Raw genomic sequence first — 15,084 nt, 5'->3', positions numbered from 1 at the left:
TTGTCGGGATTTGCAAATTTGCTCTTAAAAGACTATTAAACACTCTAATTAACCACTTTTTAAAGTGGAACTATCATTTTTTGTATATGTTTTGCTATTTTTTGCCTTGGTGTCACCCACCCCCCGCCCTAAATGGCGTCACCCGGTGCGGTCCGCACCCCCCCCCCCCCTCGCTACGCCCCTGCTTTTATATGAACAATTAGTCATCAACAAACAATTTAAACAACTTTATTTTTCTAATTTTTTGGCACGTAATTGAATTTTCTTAATTAAGTGATTTGGTATGAATTACATAACTGTGAAAAGTGATTTAATATCTTAGCAAGGAAAAAAAAACAACTAAGAACATTGGGTTACATTGGGAGAGGTAAACATCTGTTATTAAAGTGAGCAGTTTGGCATTTATGTGTTATTATGTGTGTATGCATATTATATATATATATATATATATATATATGGAAAAAAGCAGGCCCCGCGCGGATGGTTGGCCCTAGGCCCCGCGTATTCCTAACGCCGGCTCTGGTCTTTCTTACTACCGACCCGTCGAGAGTGTTGACATTAACTTAGTGTAGCTACCCCCACACATTTTAAAGGCATTATCTTAGCTCCTACTGTCGCAAAACACAAAATTGGTATCGATGCTGTGGGGGGAAATCTGTGTGTTTTCACGTAGTGGTCAGTGCGGTTTGCTTAATTGGTAAGTTTCATTTTATCAGTTTTGGCAACATAATCAACTAAGAGAACTCGATGCAAGTGTGTTCTCACACTTGCTGACCCCCTCCACCCCCTCGACACGAACTCCAATTTTGTCTCCTAGGAGTGTGACCTGACGTCGTTTATAGACGACCGTTTGTTCCTGATGTTTTGTTTTTTACAACACTACGCTGTCACAAGTTTTGTTATTGCTTCATCCCAATGTCTATAGAGTAGAGAGTGTAAACTTTAAAATTGTACACAACGAGGTATTGTCATTGTGGGTTAGGCCGCACCTTAACGCTTAAGTTAGCCTATTAATAATTTCTAAAGAGTTTTACTCAGCGTTTATGCACTTTGAGACACATCATCCGTCTGTGCCCACATCAAACGTGCAGACCCCCCCCCCCCCCCCCCCCCCCGGAAACAAATTCACAGCTTGGTCCTCCTTTACATTATTTTTATTTCAAACGGGTATAGCCCACATGACGTCATATGACCTCAGATTACCTCGGTTCCTATAACAACCATGAAGTCTAACCGTTTGCTCATACTCGCAGGTACGGTTAGACTGAGTTCTAAAAGCCTCATCAGCGGCCCAGCAGGTTAGTAGGCCAACAGCTTACATCGTATGCCTACCACAACTTTCAAAAGCTATTTATAGAAAATATTTACTTGGGCTGGAGAGTTTTCGGATAGTAGCAACCAATCCGTGAGCACGAAACAGCCTGATCCACGCGTGATGGTACAGTGGAGGGGGTGACGAATGTAAGAATACGTGGCTAATAACAACATAGCTGATAATAACGCAACTGAAGTGTGAGTAGAGATCACTTCAGTTGTACAAGATATTAAATCCATTTATTTAGAATATCTCACATAGTGCAGGCTATATTAAATTTAACATGTATTGGTTAGGCTTGGTATTAGCCTATGCATATATCTGGGGTGGTAGCTAGCTATCATTAATTTCATTACGCTTTCGTCCACGTGTTATAAAACACTGGCTGTCTGTTGTTGTTGTTTTTTTTTTTTTTTTTTTTTGAGTCTATGCTCTTTGTAATGAAGTGTAAGAAAAACTAACGAACTCATTCAGAAATTCATTTAGGAAAAATGTTCAAATCTGCATAGTTTTGGCCCAGTTTATCTCTCCATCCTCCCTTGTCATCAGTGTTTCTTCCAGACTTTTTTCTCCGGGGGGGCACTTGAAATCTTCGGGGGGGCGGTAAACTTTCTTCGGGGGGGCGGACAGTGTTAAAAGTATATATTTTCTATATAAATTATATAAATTTCATTTCGTTCGGGGGGGCGGTAAAAATTTTTCGGGGGGGCTTCGCCCCCCCCGAAGAGATGCCTGGAAGAAACTCTGCTTGTCATTGAAGGATCACTACGACACCAACCAAGTTCGACAACCCCACTCCATCTACATTAATGGGTCTCCTCTTTCCCCCCCCCCCCCCCACACACACACACCCACATTAATAAGATTAAGTAATATTATTTAGTCATTATAACAGAAATTTAGATAACGTAATAGCTTGAAAGGAGATATATTTTGCAAACGTAGGCTACTTTAGCAAAATGTCTAGCCTAATGGTAAAGACCGATGTAAAGTTACAGTACCTAACTTTTATTTGAATTGAAAATCTAATTATCTTTAGATACTAATTCTTGATAGTTTAAAAGTTTAAGGCCTTTGCTTATTTTACAATGATAAATTCACATAGGTACTTTTTTAAGTAATAAGACAGACTTTCAATATTATGAAAAACAATACATTTGGATACTGATATTTAAAAGAAGCATTTTCAGAGAATGTTTTGAAATAGGCCACACAAACTAAAAAGTTTAACTACTAAATCCACTTTAGGGGTCTACCTGGGTCTACAGTAAACTAGTAAAAATAAACGTAAGATGGACGCGGTAAACAGCCACGTGAAAGAAAGTGGATCTAGGCAGTTCTGCTGAATTTCTGCTACGTTACATAGTGGGGTTTACTCCCACGGTAGGAACTTTTCTGCTCACTTCGAGGCTGCCACGAGTACAGTTTCTCAAACTTTTTCATCCCCGCAACGTAGACAGCTCCTTCAGTCCGTCTTAGAAATCTCGCCCGAGCAGTCAGAAATTCTAGAACAAAAAGTTGACATGAATTCCATTAATTTTATTTGTCTTGTGCTTAGCGTACTTAAAGTTTGCTTCGCAGAAAATGTAAGTATGCTTCATATTTGATCCGTTTATTTAAATAGAACAAAACTTTAGATGTTATAATATTTGTATTAATTTTAATTAATTTAAGTCTTAAGACAAACTGGAAATTAAATTGCTGACTTAACTTAAATTATACGGAGATTAGAAAATTAAATAGTTAAATAGGCCTATTCATTTTATTATGTTCGAATTATTAAAATAATGTAATCGTTTGTAAAGGAAATACACTTAACAGTTAACACTAATCATTGAAATCAAATTAAGTACCAAGTAGGCCTATAATAATGCCGGGGGGGGGGGGGGGGGTAGATCTAGAATTTAAAAGGCCTATTATTAAAAGGTGCTTAAAAATCATTTGAATTTTTTAAAATCAACATTTGGCCCTATATTATACTTTTGATCCTCTTTATTTTATTTATTTTATTGTTTTAGTTTTTTGTTTAGCCCGTTTTTTTTAATGCCCAGACTTTGATTAAATCACTGAGGAAAAAATAAAAAAATAAATAAAGGCCTGCTGGTTAGTATGTGTTAGCCGGCCTCTTTTTCTCCTGACCCACTTTTCACAGGAGATCTAGATTCTACTAATCTAGGCCTAGGGCATAGTCTGGATCTACTGTCATTCCTTAGAGCGTCAAAATAAGTTACTATGAAATAGTCCCTAAGCGTCAAAACTTGATAAGGGGAGACAACACATTACTTATGTTGTCATAGTCAACCATACTAATATTCTTTATTTTTAAAAAACGATTTCATTTTTAAATAACCTCTTGACAAAATAGAATATAATTTTTGTTTTGGGAAACCCACATGCAGTTTTTCTTTACAATGTATGTACAATTACTTACACTTTTATTCAATGATCTCTAGGTAGGCTAATTATTTATTTATTTATTAGGTCTAAAAATAATACCATTATCATTTCATTAACTATTTTAAGAACAAAATATTAATGAATACTTTTTCATTAAAAGCATATAGACCCACACATAATGGTTAAGATTGCTTTTAAAAAAAAATAAAAAATAAAAAGTTGAATGTTTTTTTTTACTTTTCTATTATTTCCATTCAGCCTTTGGTAACAGACAAGGTGTACTTTGATGTTAGTATTGGTGGTGAGCCAGCAGGGACCATTGTCATTGGGGTATTTGGAGATGTTGTGCCAAAGACCGCCAGAAACTTTATTGAGCTGGCATCTCATGTAAACGGCTATGGTTATGAAGGCAGCAAATTTCACAGAGTTATTAATGATTTTATGATTCAAGGTGAGTTCACTATAGTTTCATGGACATTTACCATTAATATGGTGTGGTGGAGGTTGAGCCAACTAAGTACTAAAATTAAATATATAAACACACACATACATACACACATACACACACATATATACACACATATATATACATATATATATATATACATGCATATATAAACATATATATATATATATATATATATATATATATATATATATATATATATATATATATATATATATATATATATACATATATGTATAATTTAGCTCTTTAACTAGTTTAGTGATTTAGTAAGCAATAGGTTTTTTTTATTTCTGAAGTATTGCAAAATGGCACGGTACTGGTTTCCTGTTTCTACAGGCTAATAAATGTAACAATCCATGCTTGTGTTTGCCCTATCAGGGGGCGATTATATTAACAAGGATGGATCTGGGTTCAAGAGCATTTGGGGAGGTTATTTTGATGATGAAAACTTCACCCTTAACCACCAAGGAGCTGGATATATTAGCATGGCTAATGCAGGTCAGTACTTGGTACACAAATGGTAACATAAATCAAAGAAAAGTTTCAAAATTAAACTACAGGGCCTAAAGAATCTAGACTGCCTGTTTTGAATTGTAGCTTATTTACTGTTAGGTGTGGCTCTTTTAAATATAGAAAAAATGTATAATAAAATGTTCCTAATTAATTCCATAGGAAAGGACACCAATGGCTGCCAGTTTTTTATCACATTAAAGGCTACACCTTGGTTAGATGGACACCACACAGTTTTTGGCAAAATTCTTGAGGGCCTGGATGTCGTAAAAAAAATTGGTTCCACTCCAACCAATTCTGTGGACAGCCCTATTGATGACGTTGTAATCACCAAGTCTAAAGCAGAGTCTGTGAGAAATGAGCAAATTTATGCTGATATTTCTGCAGTAGAGGACAATTGAACAAAACTGTTACCAACCTGTGTTGTATATCTTTATAACTGTTTAAAAATGTAAAACTTGTTTACAGACAGTGCAAAAATAGAACCTTGAAAATCCTCTATAATTCAGTATTATCATATCAATCATTAAAATGGCATATTTTTTAAAAATGTTTAAATCAAAATATTTGAGTTAAATGGGTTTTTTTTTTTAATTTTTAGTTTCAGCCTCAAGATTCAAAAGTATTATGAAAGATATGCTGATCGATCAAAATTATTATCTTCTTTATTTGTTTTTAATGAATAATATTTGTCATAAGTCCTGTTAATTATTTGAGCACCTTGATTTTGAAAACTATGTATTGTTTTTTATGTACTCAGTCATGGCATTGAAAAGCAATATTCTTGAACAATTATGTGTTCTTAAAAGAGATTATTTCACACACAAAAATTAAGATAAAACCACAAAGTGCCTATTGCTTGATAACTTTTAATTTCAAGCATTAATTGTGAATACTTGTTGGGATCTGCTTTTACAACTTTTAGTACTGTTTTTTTTATATTATTGTTTTATACTTAAATACATTTGTACTTTGCAAATAAATATTTTGACAATGTTATCATTTTTTTGTTTATTTATATAAATATATATGCACTATAACTATATATATCTTTTACACTCATGCTTGTTTTTAAGAACTATGCATTTAGTTGTATTTACATACAAGAAACTCTGGAAAGGGTTGGTATTTTTGAAGTATAGCACGCTGAGCCCTCAGTGATCTCAGGCTATCTACATTATCTTTGAAAGCTCTCAGAATTTGCGCCTAATGCCATACCCCAGAAAACTAATTCATCTAGCAGACCAAAGCATGTGCCGGGGAAGATATTTACAAGGCATGGCTAGGCGTAGGGCCTTCTAGTTAATGGTCACTGGCCAGGATAGTGGAGGTACTAGATGAACTGCAGTAACCATGCTTTTGTGGCCAAGGCAAGACACCTAATGTACACATCCAACTGTGGTCAGACATCAAAAGTGATGGGTGTCAGTATGTGCCACCTAGTTCCAGACCAACCACATTAAATGATTATCAGAAGTACTAGCAAGGATTGCCCAAATAACCACAGCACATAGTTCTAGACCAACCACATTAAATGATTATCAGAAGTACTAGCAAGGATTGCCCAAAGAACCACAGCTCATAGTGAGCGAAGGAGCATTTTTTTTAACAAAAGCTTATCTTTGCACTGAAGTCTAATTTATGGGGTTGCTAATCATGTCAGTCTTATTTTTACATGGATGCCAGGCACAGACACTCATAAAAATTAGGTTAGCAAAAGAATGAATGTAATTGGTTCTTTAGATAATTTGCAAAGCATCAAGGCAAAAAGAGCCCATATAACATAGACATGTGAATGATCCAATGGCCTATCATAGATAATCATGGAAGGCATTGTCAGGAGAAGGTGAGGGAGGTAAAGAAGAAAATGGTGAGAACATCAAGGAACTGACCTGATGCTCCATCCCTTGCAGAATTACTAAAAGCAGCAGAGAATCAGGAAAGATGGCTAAGTACTATGAAATAGTCAACAGTGGTGCCCCAATTAAACTAACAATGTTAACTATAAGTTAGTAGTTTATTTCTTCATGGGTAGGTAATCAATATACAGTCAAATAAAGCTTTTAAGCTGAAAGTGGTAATCAGTTACAATGTCCGACAAGCACTTCACATTTTTGTTCCAGGAGTTGATCTCAGTTTATCAGCATTTTTTCAATTAGTTTTCTTTTTGGCTTATGAGTTCAATGATGGTCGAGAGTTAAAGCCATTATTAATGTATGTACAACCCAATATTGCAATAGGATAATCTCCAGTCAGTGGCGTTGCAAGGTTGGGTGTCACCCGGTGTAGCACTTAATGGTGTCACCCCCCAGAGGCGTAGCGACCCTTCCTTTTGATTTGCACCCACCCCCCTCAAACTTTCGATTTGCACCTCTTAAAAGACTATTTAACACTCAAATTCATCACTTAATTAAGTGGAATTATCATTTTTCTCTATATAATTTGCTATTTTTTGCCTTGGTGTCACCCAGTCTCTAGGATTGTAACATTTCCAGCTGCCTAACATACTGGTGCAGATTTAAGACATTCAAACAATCCTACCTTTACATTCATGAACAATCAATCATTCATTAAGTAAAAAATTACTAAAAATGAGTCTCTAACAAGTGTATATTGATGTCATCGACAGATTTTATTTGGGCACGAGAGAACATTAACAATTGTATACTTCTATTTGCATTGTATCACACAAAGAATTAAGAATAGTTTGTAAACAAGATTTTTAAAATTACAACATGATAGAAGTTTATGATGAGTGAAGGAGCATAAGAAATATAATTGTGAACCTTTTTTATTTTTTAAATTTTATTTTTTAATTATTTCTCTAGTAAAAATTTTCTATATTTCGCCTCCAAGCTTGGGGATGAAAATTTTGGCACAAAATTAATCTGTAAGATTTCCGTAAACCCCTCAGATGTATTTGGTTCTTCATATTTGGACCTAAAAAAAGAGCAGAACTTAAATTTTAGTACATTTTTTTCTATTATATAACAGGCAGGTACAGTGTTGCATTGTTAAAGATGTAAGTAAAGCATGTGAAAAATAGTGTGCACAATAGGTAGCATAACTTGCCGCCAGAGTTTCTTCCAGGCATCTCTTCGGGCCCCCCCGAACTACTGAACTAAAATATATACTTTTAACAGTGTCGTCGTCGTCCCCCCCCCCCCCCTGGAGAAAAAAGTCTGGAAGAAACACTGCTTGCCACTAGTTGTCATTAGTCACTTAACAGAATTAAATAACATTAAAATATTCAATAGTGTTTTTTTTTATTGTTATAAGAAAAATGACTGCAAAAAGTGTAGTGTGAACATATCTTTGAGTAGACTTAATGAAAAGTATTGAATTAGAGGGATTGAAATATTTTAAACTTTATTTATTAACATAGTTAATTTTATATTTAATGTTTATGTCCATTTTCTTATCAAATAAACTGTATATAATTAATTTAATTTAAAGATTAAAAGCCTCGTTGTAAACACTTTATTTATTTTTTGAGAAAATAATATTTAGTTTTACCATACATTTTTTTACTACCTCTCTAAAAATGATGAAAAAAGACTATCAGACTTACTTGGCTTTATTAAATATCATCTCGTTTATCTTAGCGTGAGACTTGTCAGTCATTTGACGAAACTGAAATAGAATACAAATTTACATAACTTACTAAAAACACAACTTGCAATTTTTAAAACTTGGTATTTAGATCTTTGCTATGGAATATTTTAAAATCAGTTTAGTATTTTCATTAAAAAAAAAAGGAATGATACCATTAGATGGACATTAGATATATGTATAATTTATGCTCGAAAATGTTGGTTAAAGTTGATTTTTTAAGGCAACAGTAAAACTACTTACTCTTTCATTGTGTCTACAATGTTCAACAGAAGTTGTTAACACAAAACACCTACAAGGCACTTTGGCATTCTTTGCAGACTCAACATATCTATAAAAAAAAGTAGTAATAAGACTAATAATTTATTACACAAAAATCAAGTAATCAAAAGAGTTTTTCTCTATATTTTTAAAAACTTTTTAGTTGTTTAATACTTAACCAAAAGGTTGTGTAAAATGAGAGACATTGTATTTACCTCTGGCGCTCCTCCTTTGATAGATTAGTGTTGTCAACAACAACGCTGGAGTTGACTAGTGATTGGTTTACCATTTTTACACACTTTTGCCAAGTGCCAAGAGTGTCCTGTAAATATATCAGTTTTCATATGCAGCAGCACACTGAATAACTAACATCAACAGTTTGATCCTAAAAGACATTTTAAATTTTATTAGGTTATTTTACAGATGTGGTTTAGTACTTAAGACTACATTAATCATTGTACAAAATATACCTAAAACATGGTTCTATGCCATCAACTGCTTTAATTAAAAATACAGTAATTAAGCTTCAGCTGTTTCTAAACAATGTGTGGAATTTAACTTACTCTGTTCACTACTGCATAACCTTTAGGCTTCAAAATTTCATTAGCAAAATATGATTTCCCACCTATTTTAAGACAATATTAATGAGCAAGCATTTAAATAAAGATTAATATTTTTTTTAAATGATACAATACTGAAACATTATAATAGTTGGTATTTAAATGTTTGAAGTATACCTAAATAACAGTCTAGGGGGCATTTGATAGTAATTTGTTATTTTGTAGTTGTGTTTTTACTTCCATACTTTCACATTTCATTTAATACATACTATACACCCTGGAAATGCAGAGATTGCAAAATTAACATTTAGATAAAAAACCTAGAACAAATACTTACTTGAGGGTAGTCCTACTAGCACAATTATCTGCAATATAGAAGAAACTGTATTAAGAAAACTATTAAGAATAAGAAGAATAAGCAAAATTAAACTGTTAACTTATACAACTTACAATGTTGGTTTATTATTAAAAATTCAACTGGGGGGGGGGGGGGGGGTTAGGACATAACACCCCTGTCATTTACCCCTCTTTAAAATAAATATTGGACTAAACCCTATCCATCTATGTATTCAGCTCTTTGTCTCCTAATGGTTTGACTGATTACATCAACTCTTCCAATAGTGTTATACATTTGATACATAAATTTGCCTTCTTTTTTCAGCTTTCTTGTTGAAGAAACTATTACAAGTCATTATATCAAGTAACAAAAACTGGCTTTATAGCTTGAGAAATTTAAAAAAAATGAAGTCTGTGATCTCCTTACAACTAAACTTATAAATACCTCTTTTCCACTCTTTGTGAGCTGGCTTTTGCTAGAAATGAGAGGAGTATCATTTCTCAATGTTCTCTAATGAATTTTAAATAGATGGAGAAAAAAAATTATGCATATATACAATTTTTAAATCTTTTAACAGTATTATGTTTTATTATAAGATAATATAACAAATATTTTAAAAATCCTTTAACAAACTTTTAAAAGCTTATTTACATGTTTTATATTTTATTTTCAGTAATTTTAAAAATTCAAATAGTAACTCTATATTAAAGTTTTTAAAACAAAAACAATTAGTAACACATTTACCCTTACCATTCAATTTCTTCTTAATTAACCCATCATCCCTAAAACTATTTGCTTCAAAAACTGATAAGCAGCTTGCTATTTTAACTTTAAATGGCAATTATCTGCCCCTTTAGCTGTAGGTGGTCAAGTGCTTGACGACTAACCCGTTAGTTTAGCTTCAGCACTTTTTTGATTCCACCCAGCACTGATGGGCACCTGACTCACGTTAGGGAGAGTAAAGGTGGCAAGACATAGTGCTGACCACATTATCCCTTCATTTGCTACGGTCAAGAAATATATGAACTCTGTTTCATCTCCACTATAAACTGTCTAGTTTGAAAGGGGAACTTTACTTTTTATCAATGTTTGTGGACAGCTCTCAGATGTAAAATCAGCTGTGAACACAAGCCACCAGAATGATTGCTTGTATTTGATCCTATTAGCTCCCCTTTGTTATAGAATTATCTTTATATTAACTTTTATTGACTAATTTATTATCTTATTTGATTGAAAATTAAATTATCTTACATTTGTCATTGGAAAAAAATGTATCTGAATTTGATTTGAGTCAAAAATTAGTTACAAGATTTGACCAAAGTTTCACCCACCCACAAACTGACTGACAGACAGAAGAGAAAGACAATGTGACAATAGTAAACTAATAGCTTATAACAAGTCTACAGCACAATTCACTTTACAAGAACCTGTTAATAGGAAAAAAACACAGTTATAAACAGAGATAAAAATCTTACAGGATCAAACTCAGGCATGTTAAATGGTGCTGGCTTCTGATTTAGAAAAAACTCTTCAGGTGTTTTAAATGATAAACCAATATTCAGTGCAAACTGTATAGAAATAAAATCATAAAATAAGAATTTTAAAAAATGTTTTTATAATTTTGTAAAATTAACCAATAGTATCAAAATAAAAATATCAAATAAATAGAAGTATTAATTACTGCTTAAAAAATGCCATTTTTATTACCCTAAACTTAAACCTACCAGTCTATCACTATTTGAGAAATCTTTCTTCTTCTTAGGTGCCCAGTCTTTTGGTCTTCCCGCAGCATCTAAAAAAAATTTAAAAAAAAAAAAATTTACTAGGTTAGAATAACTCCATTTATTTCTTTTGTACATGTATACATAATGCAATTCAAACTATTTTAATTAAATATTTCGATTTTGTAAATTATTAGGTAATAAAAATAATACATTTCTTGATTATGGCATATGAAAACTGTAATCCTTATCAACTATGGATGAGTAGTAAAGTATCTTGTGACAAACATTTACCAAACCATTACTACAACAGAGCTGGGTTGGAGCTGTGGGGATTTTTAAAACCCCAAAAAAATGTCCTTAACTTCTCTACTTGCTTTGACATATATGCAAACATGTTCCAAAACAGGACTTACCAAAGTCATGTTAATTTATTATACCAACACACTACGCCTGAGATTTATTTCAACAAAAACAATGTTAATTGAAAGATAAATCAATCAAACTTTAACATTTCATACTTTACTTACCTCCAACATAAAAACTAGATTTAACATCAATATCCAGCTTGTTGTTATACTGAAAATGAAAACAAAAACATTAATTTATCCACACATAAAATTAACTGCTTCTTGAACCAATTAAAACATAATGATAATCAGTAATCACATAAAAAAATAAACTTCTTACTCCAGATTTTAATTTTTCCCACATCCCATCATTTGGTTTTCTGTACTCTCCATCATGGGTAGCTATAAAAACTTGTACAGGAACTTGTAATTTGCTTACAACATTCTGTACTTTTTCTTTTAAATCCTCAATTTTTGTTTTGCCTTTGCTAACACCAAGCTAAATGTTTAACAGAAAATAAGGGAATTTTTTTAATACACTGTTTTATTACAATTTAATTAGGGTTTAAATTGATTTTCATCTTATTTTAAGTTTTGATGTATTTACCTGGTTTGTGAAAAATACTATTTTATATTTTTCTACATGCAGTCTTTTTAATTCATTGAACACCTCAGGGTAGATAATTCTATGGACAAAAAATTTCATGTCACAAGAAGTTTGGCTTCTTAGATAAAGTATTATTTTTTTTAAGGTATTATTCAACTTGTTCAAAATTAAGACTAGTAAGATAAAAACTTATTTGAAATGCAAAAGTTGTTATAAATTATTATAAGCAAATTTAACGTAAAACAATAGTTGTAAAGTAAAATTAGTCATGGTTATTGTAAAATGTATGTCTTCATACATATTCTTTTTCAAATTTGACATTTCATTGAAAACCATGAATGAATTATCAGAAAAAAAGAAACAAAGAAAAATAAAGTTCTCATTTTTGTAGTACAGTAGTGTTTGCAATGTTTCATTATCATATTACTGTATACAACTTTTTAATTGTAAAAAAAAAAGACCCAAATTACAAAAAGTATATTGTTTGATGATGTGATCATTCAAGCTTAAAGAAAATTACTTACTTCCAGTCAGTGGAATCAGTAGGGAATGTTTTACCAGACTTTGTAACTATTATTGTTCCATCTAAATCAAATGAGGCTATCTGTCAAAATTATTTTTGTTGTATTATTATAAAACTGATTAAACAGTATGACAGGTATTTGAGAAAAGAATAATCCTGTTATCTTAAACTCTTAACATTGATAAACTATACTGGAAAAAAGAGCTAATTTTAATTTAATCCTCACCCTCTCCCCCCATTAACACATCTCTTGCATTAATTCTTTATCATCATTTTTGTTCATACATTATGATAAAAATGAATAATATGCATCATGTGTTCACCCCCCCCCCCCCCCCCCCCCCAATATCAAATTGCTACAAACGTATACAACATCACATTTGGAGAAATCTTTTTTTTAATCACTATTTTATACAATACCTTACTTCTTGACGTCACTCCTTTGGATGTAAAAACAAAAAGTTGTTCATGGCTACTCCAAGAGTCTTCTGCTGCTGGCTTTGGAGGTGATGAAACTTTTCCAGATGAAGAAGATGATGTATTTAAAGAAGACTCTTTCTCTTTTTTGGCTTCCACCCTATGTTGATGGTTTTTTTCTGAATGAACTTTATGTTTCAATTGAGAAAGCTTGGCAGCAGCTATTTTTGCTTCCTCATCCTCCTCTTCACAAACTACATGGTCTAGTGCTTCAGACTTTTTACTTTTATGAGATTTCTTTTTATTTTCATTTGAGCTTGGACTTTCAAGTTTTGGTTTTTTACTATCACTTAAATTTATTTCAGAACTAGGCCGTTTAGATGGTTTTGAGTGGTTTTCAATTTTATCCACAGATTTGGCCTTTTCAACTTCTGACACTGAAGAGGTCTGTTTTGTAGAGCTTTTTTGACTTCTTGTACTGGTAAAAGTAACTTGATGAGGATACTGACCTAAAAAAGTAGTTGTAATTAGATTGGAAAAAAAACTCTAAAACAAAATTATAAATAAGAACAAAGCAGGCATTCAATATATTTTTCAGCTTCAGGTGAGTTCAGACACATAGTTTTTAAAAATATATTGCTAATCAGCTTATTTTACCTGAGAGAATAAATAAAGTTGAATCTTTAGTCATGATGGCTTCTTCATTTTGACAAACATCTTTTCCATCAACAGATGAAGGATTTCCTCCAAGCTGCTTGACCTTCACTTTACGGTTTTTCCAATCGGCAGTTAATTCAACTACAATAAAAATATAAATGATAAAAATTATTCCTTAACATGGTAGTCTGATATGCGCATAGAAATTTAAATATATGTTTTTAGCACGTTTTCTTTTGTGTTTGTGTTGTGTTTTCTTATGTGTTTGTTTACTTGTTTCGTTAGCATTTGTGTTTTTTTTTGTTTGTGTTTGCATTGTGTTTTAGTTTGTGTTTGCATTTCCTTTTGAGTTTGGTTCTGTTCCCAAATTGGTACATTTAAAAAGATTCCCCAAGGCCCAGCACGGGTATGCAGCTAGCAATATATAATAATCACTATTCATTAGGCTATGAATAAACTCCAGTTTATTAGTAAGTATACTAATTAGGCTAGGTAGAAGCATATACAAGTATTTTGGAGTATTTTATCCCAAAACCAAAAGAGTTAGCTAGAGGAGTTGGATTGTTTTCCACTGAAACTAATAGGGCCTACTAAATTTAAATTTCTAGCTTTATCTTGAATTTTTTTCTTATATTTATAGTTAGATCTAAATTCTATATATAAATATATTAAAACTAATATAACTATTATCAACAATAGGGTTTTATGAATGTAAGAAAGCTGTAAAGCAGTGTGAGTAAAGTGTAAAGTTGACACTCTTTTTTAGTAATATCAGTGATATGGAAGGAAAAGCGAGCTCAATGGTGATCTAGGCCTATCCTTAGAGTCTTAGACTATCCTATATTAATAATGTAATAATTTTAAATCATAATCTAATGCCTTGATTTCGAGAACATCTTGGATCTGTGATTTTTGTGTCAGGGCTTCTTCCAACGATAACCGCCACTCTGTCTGGAAGAGAAATTGATGGGTGCGTCTTTTGTAAACAGATTAATTGGCATGATCCTTGGCTTGAGTTGGGGGACTCTCCATGTTTATCGGCTATTTTCATACCCTTCTCCATCATTTAAACAAACTTTTAAATTCAAATAGATCTAAATAAAATAGTATGAGAGATTAGTTAGGCCTAAAGATTCTCTTCGTTGTCGGCTTTTCACTTTTCAAAGTTTGGAATAAGCTACGTAGAGCGTTTAGCTTTAGAGTAGCTAGTAGCAGTCAAAAATGAGAAATTGGGGGGGGGGGGGGAGGAAATCCTTCATACGTCACCATATTAAATGGGGGGGGGGGTTAAAGAGGGGTCAGAAAACATTAAAAAGTAGTGTCTAACTGCATTTTATTTAAGTCATTT

At 32.4% G+C, this 15,084-nt stretch overlaps 3 protein-coding genes across 3 annotated transcripts in view; 1 reads left to right on the top strand and 2 right to left on the bottom strand.

The window, feature by feature from the left end:
• Positions 1 to 15,084, bottom strand: part of LOC131957336 (DNA replication complex GINS protein PSF2) — a 41,437-nt gene that overhangs the window by 17,443 nt on the left and 8,910 nt on the right. The window lies entirely within an intron of this gene.
• LOC131957335 (peptidyl-prolyl cis-trans isomerase 6) lies at positions 2,581 to 5,690 on the top strand. The gene is made up of 4 exons (XM_059322069.1): positions 2,581 to 2,901; positions 3,971 to 4,163; positions 4,560 to 4,679; positions 4,854 to 5,690. Exons 1-4 carry the CDS (start codon positions 2,839 to 2,841, stop codon positions 5,090 to 5,092), a joined length of 615 nt encoding a protein of 204 aa, XP_059178052.1. The 5' UTR covers positions 2,581 to 2,838; the 3' UTR covers positions 5,093 to 5,690.
• LOC131957333 (bifunctional polynucleotide phosphatase/kinase) lies at positions 7,303 to 14,893 on the bottom strand. The gene is made up of 16 exons (XM_059322066.1): positions 14,616 to 14,893; positions 13,737 to 13,877; positions 13,083 to 13,588; positions 12,664 to 12,743; positions 12,140 to 12,218; positions 11,873 to 12,031; positions 11,713 to 11,761; positions 11,186 to 11,253; positions 10,937 to 11,029; positions 9,906 to 9,971; positions 9,462 to 9,489; positions 9,128 to 9,189; positions 8,780 to 8,886; positions 8,547 to 8,634; positions 8,263 to 8,324; positions 7,303 to 7,631 (listed from the first exon to the last, which is right to left on the bottom strand). The coding sequence occupies exons 1-16, from the start codon at positions 14,800 to 14,802 to the stop codon at positions 7,508 to 7,510; spliced, it is 1,899 nt and encodes a 632-aa protein (XP_059178049.1). The 5' UTR covers positions 14,803 to 14,893; the 3' UTR covers positions 7,303 to 7,507.

This window comes from Physella acuta, unplaced genomic scaffold (assembly GCF_028476545.2).
Source record: "Physella acuta isolate Inbredline_101_S28 unplaced genomic scaffold, ASM2847654v3 ptg001234l, whole genome shotgun sequence".
Lineage (NCBI taxonomy): Eukaryota > Metazoa > Mollusca > Gastropoda > Physidae > Physella > Physella acuta.
Note: the sequence above shows the minus strand (reverse complement) of the source record. Positions and strands in the feature narration are given on the sequence as shown.

Excerpts from the sequence above, each read along its gene's own strand:
- LOC131957335 (XM_059322069.1), top strand. The coding sequence starts at position 2,839 with ATGAATTCCATTAATTTTATTTGTCTTGTGCTTAGCGTACTTAAAGTT. Across the intron at positions 4,164-4,559 it reads TAATGATTTTATGATTCAAG|GGGGCGATTATATTAACAAG; the intron begins GTGAGTTCACTA and ends TTGCCCTATCAG. Across the intron at positions 4,680-4,853 it reads TATTAGCATGGCTAATGCAG|GAAAGGACACCAATGGCTGC; the intron begins GTCAGTACTTGG and ends TTAATTCCATAG.
- LOC131957333 (XM_059322066.1), bottom strand. The coding sequence starts at position 14,802 with ATGATGGAGAAGGGTATGAAAATAGCCGATAAACATGGAGAGTCCCCC. Across the intron at positions 8,887-9,127 it reads GTTATGCAGTAGTGAACAGA|GACACTCTTGGCACTTGGCA; the intron begins GTAAGTTAAATT and ends ATATATTTACAG. Across the intron at positions 7,632-8,262 it reads ATGATATTTAATAAAGCCAA|GTCCAAATATGAAGAACCAA; the intron begins GTAAGTCTGATA and ends CTCTTTTTTTAG.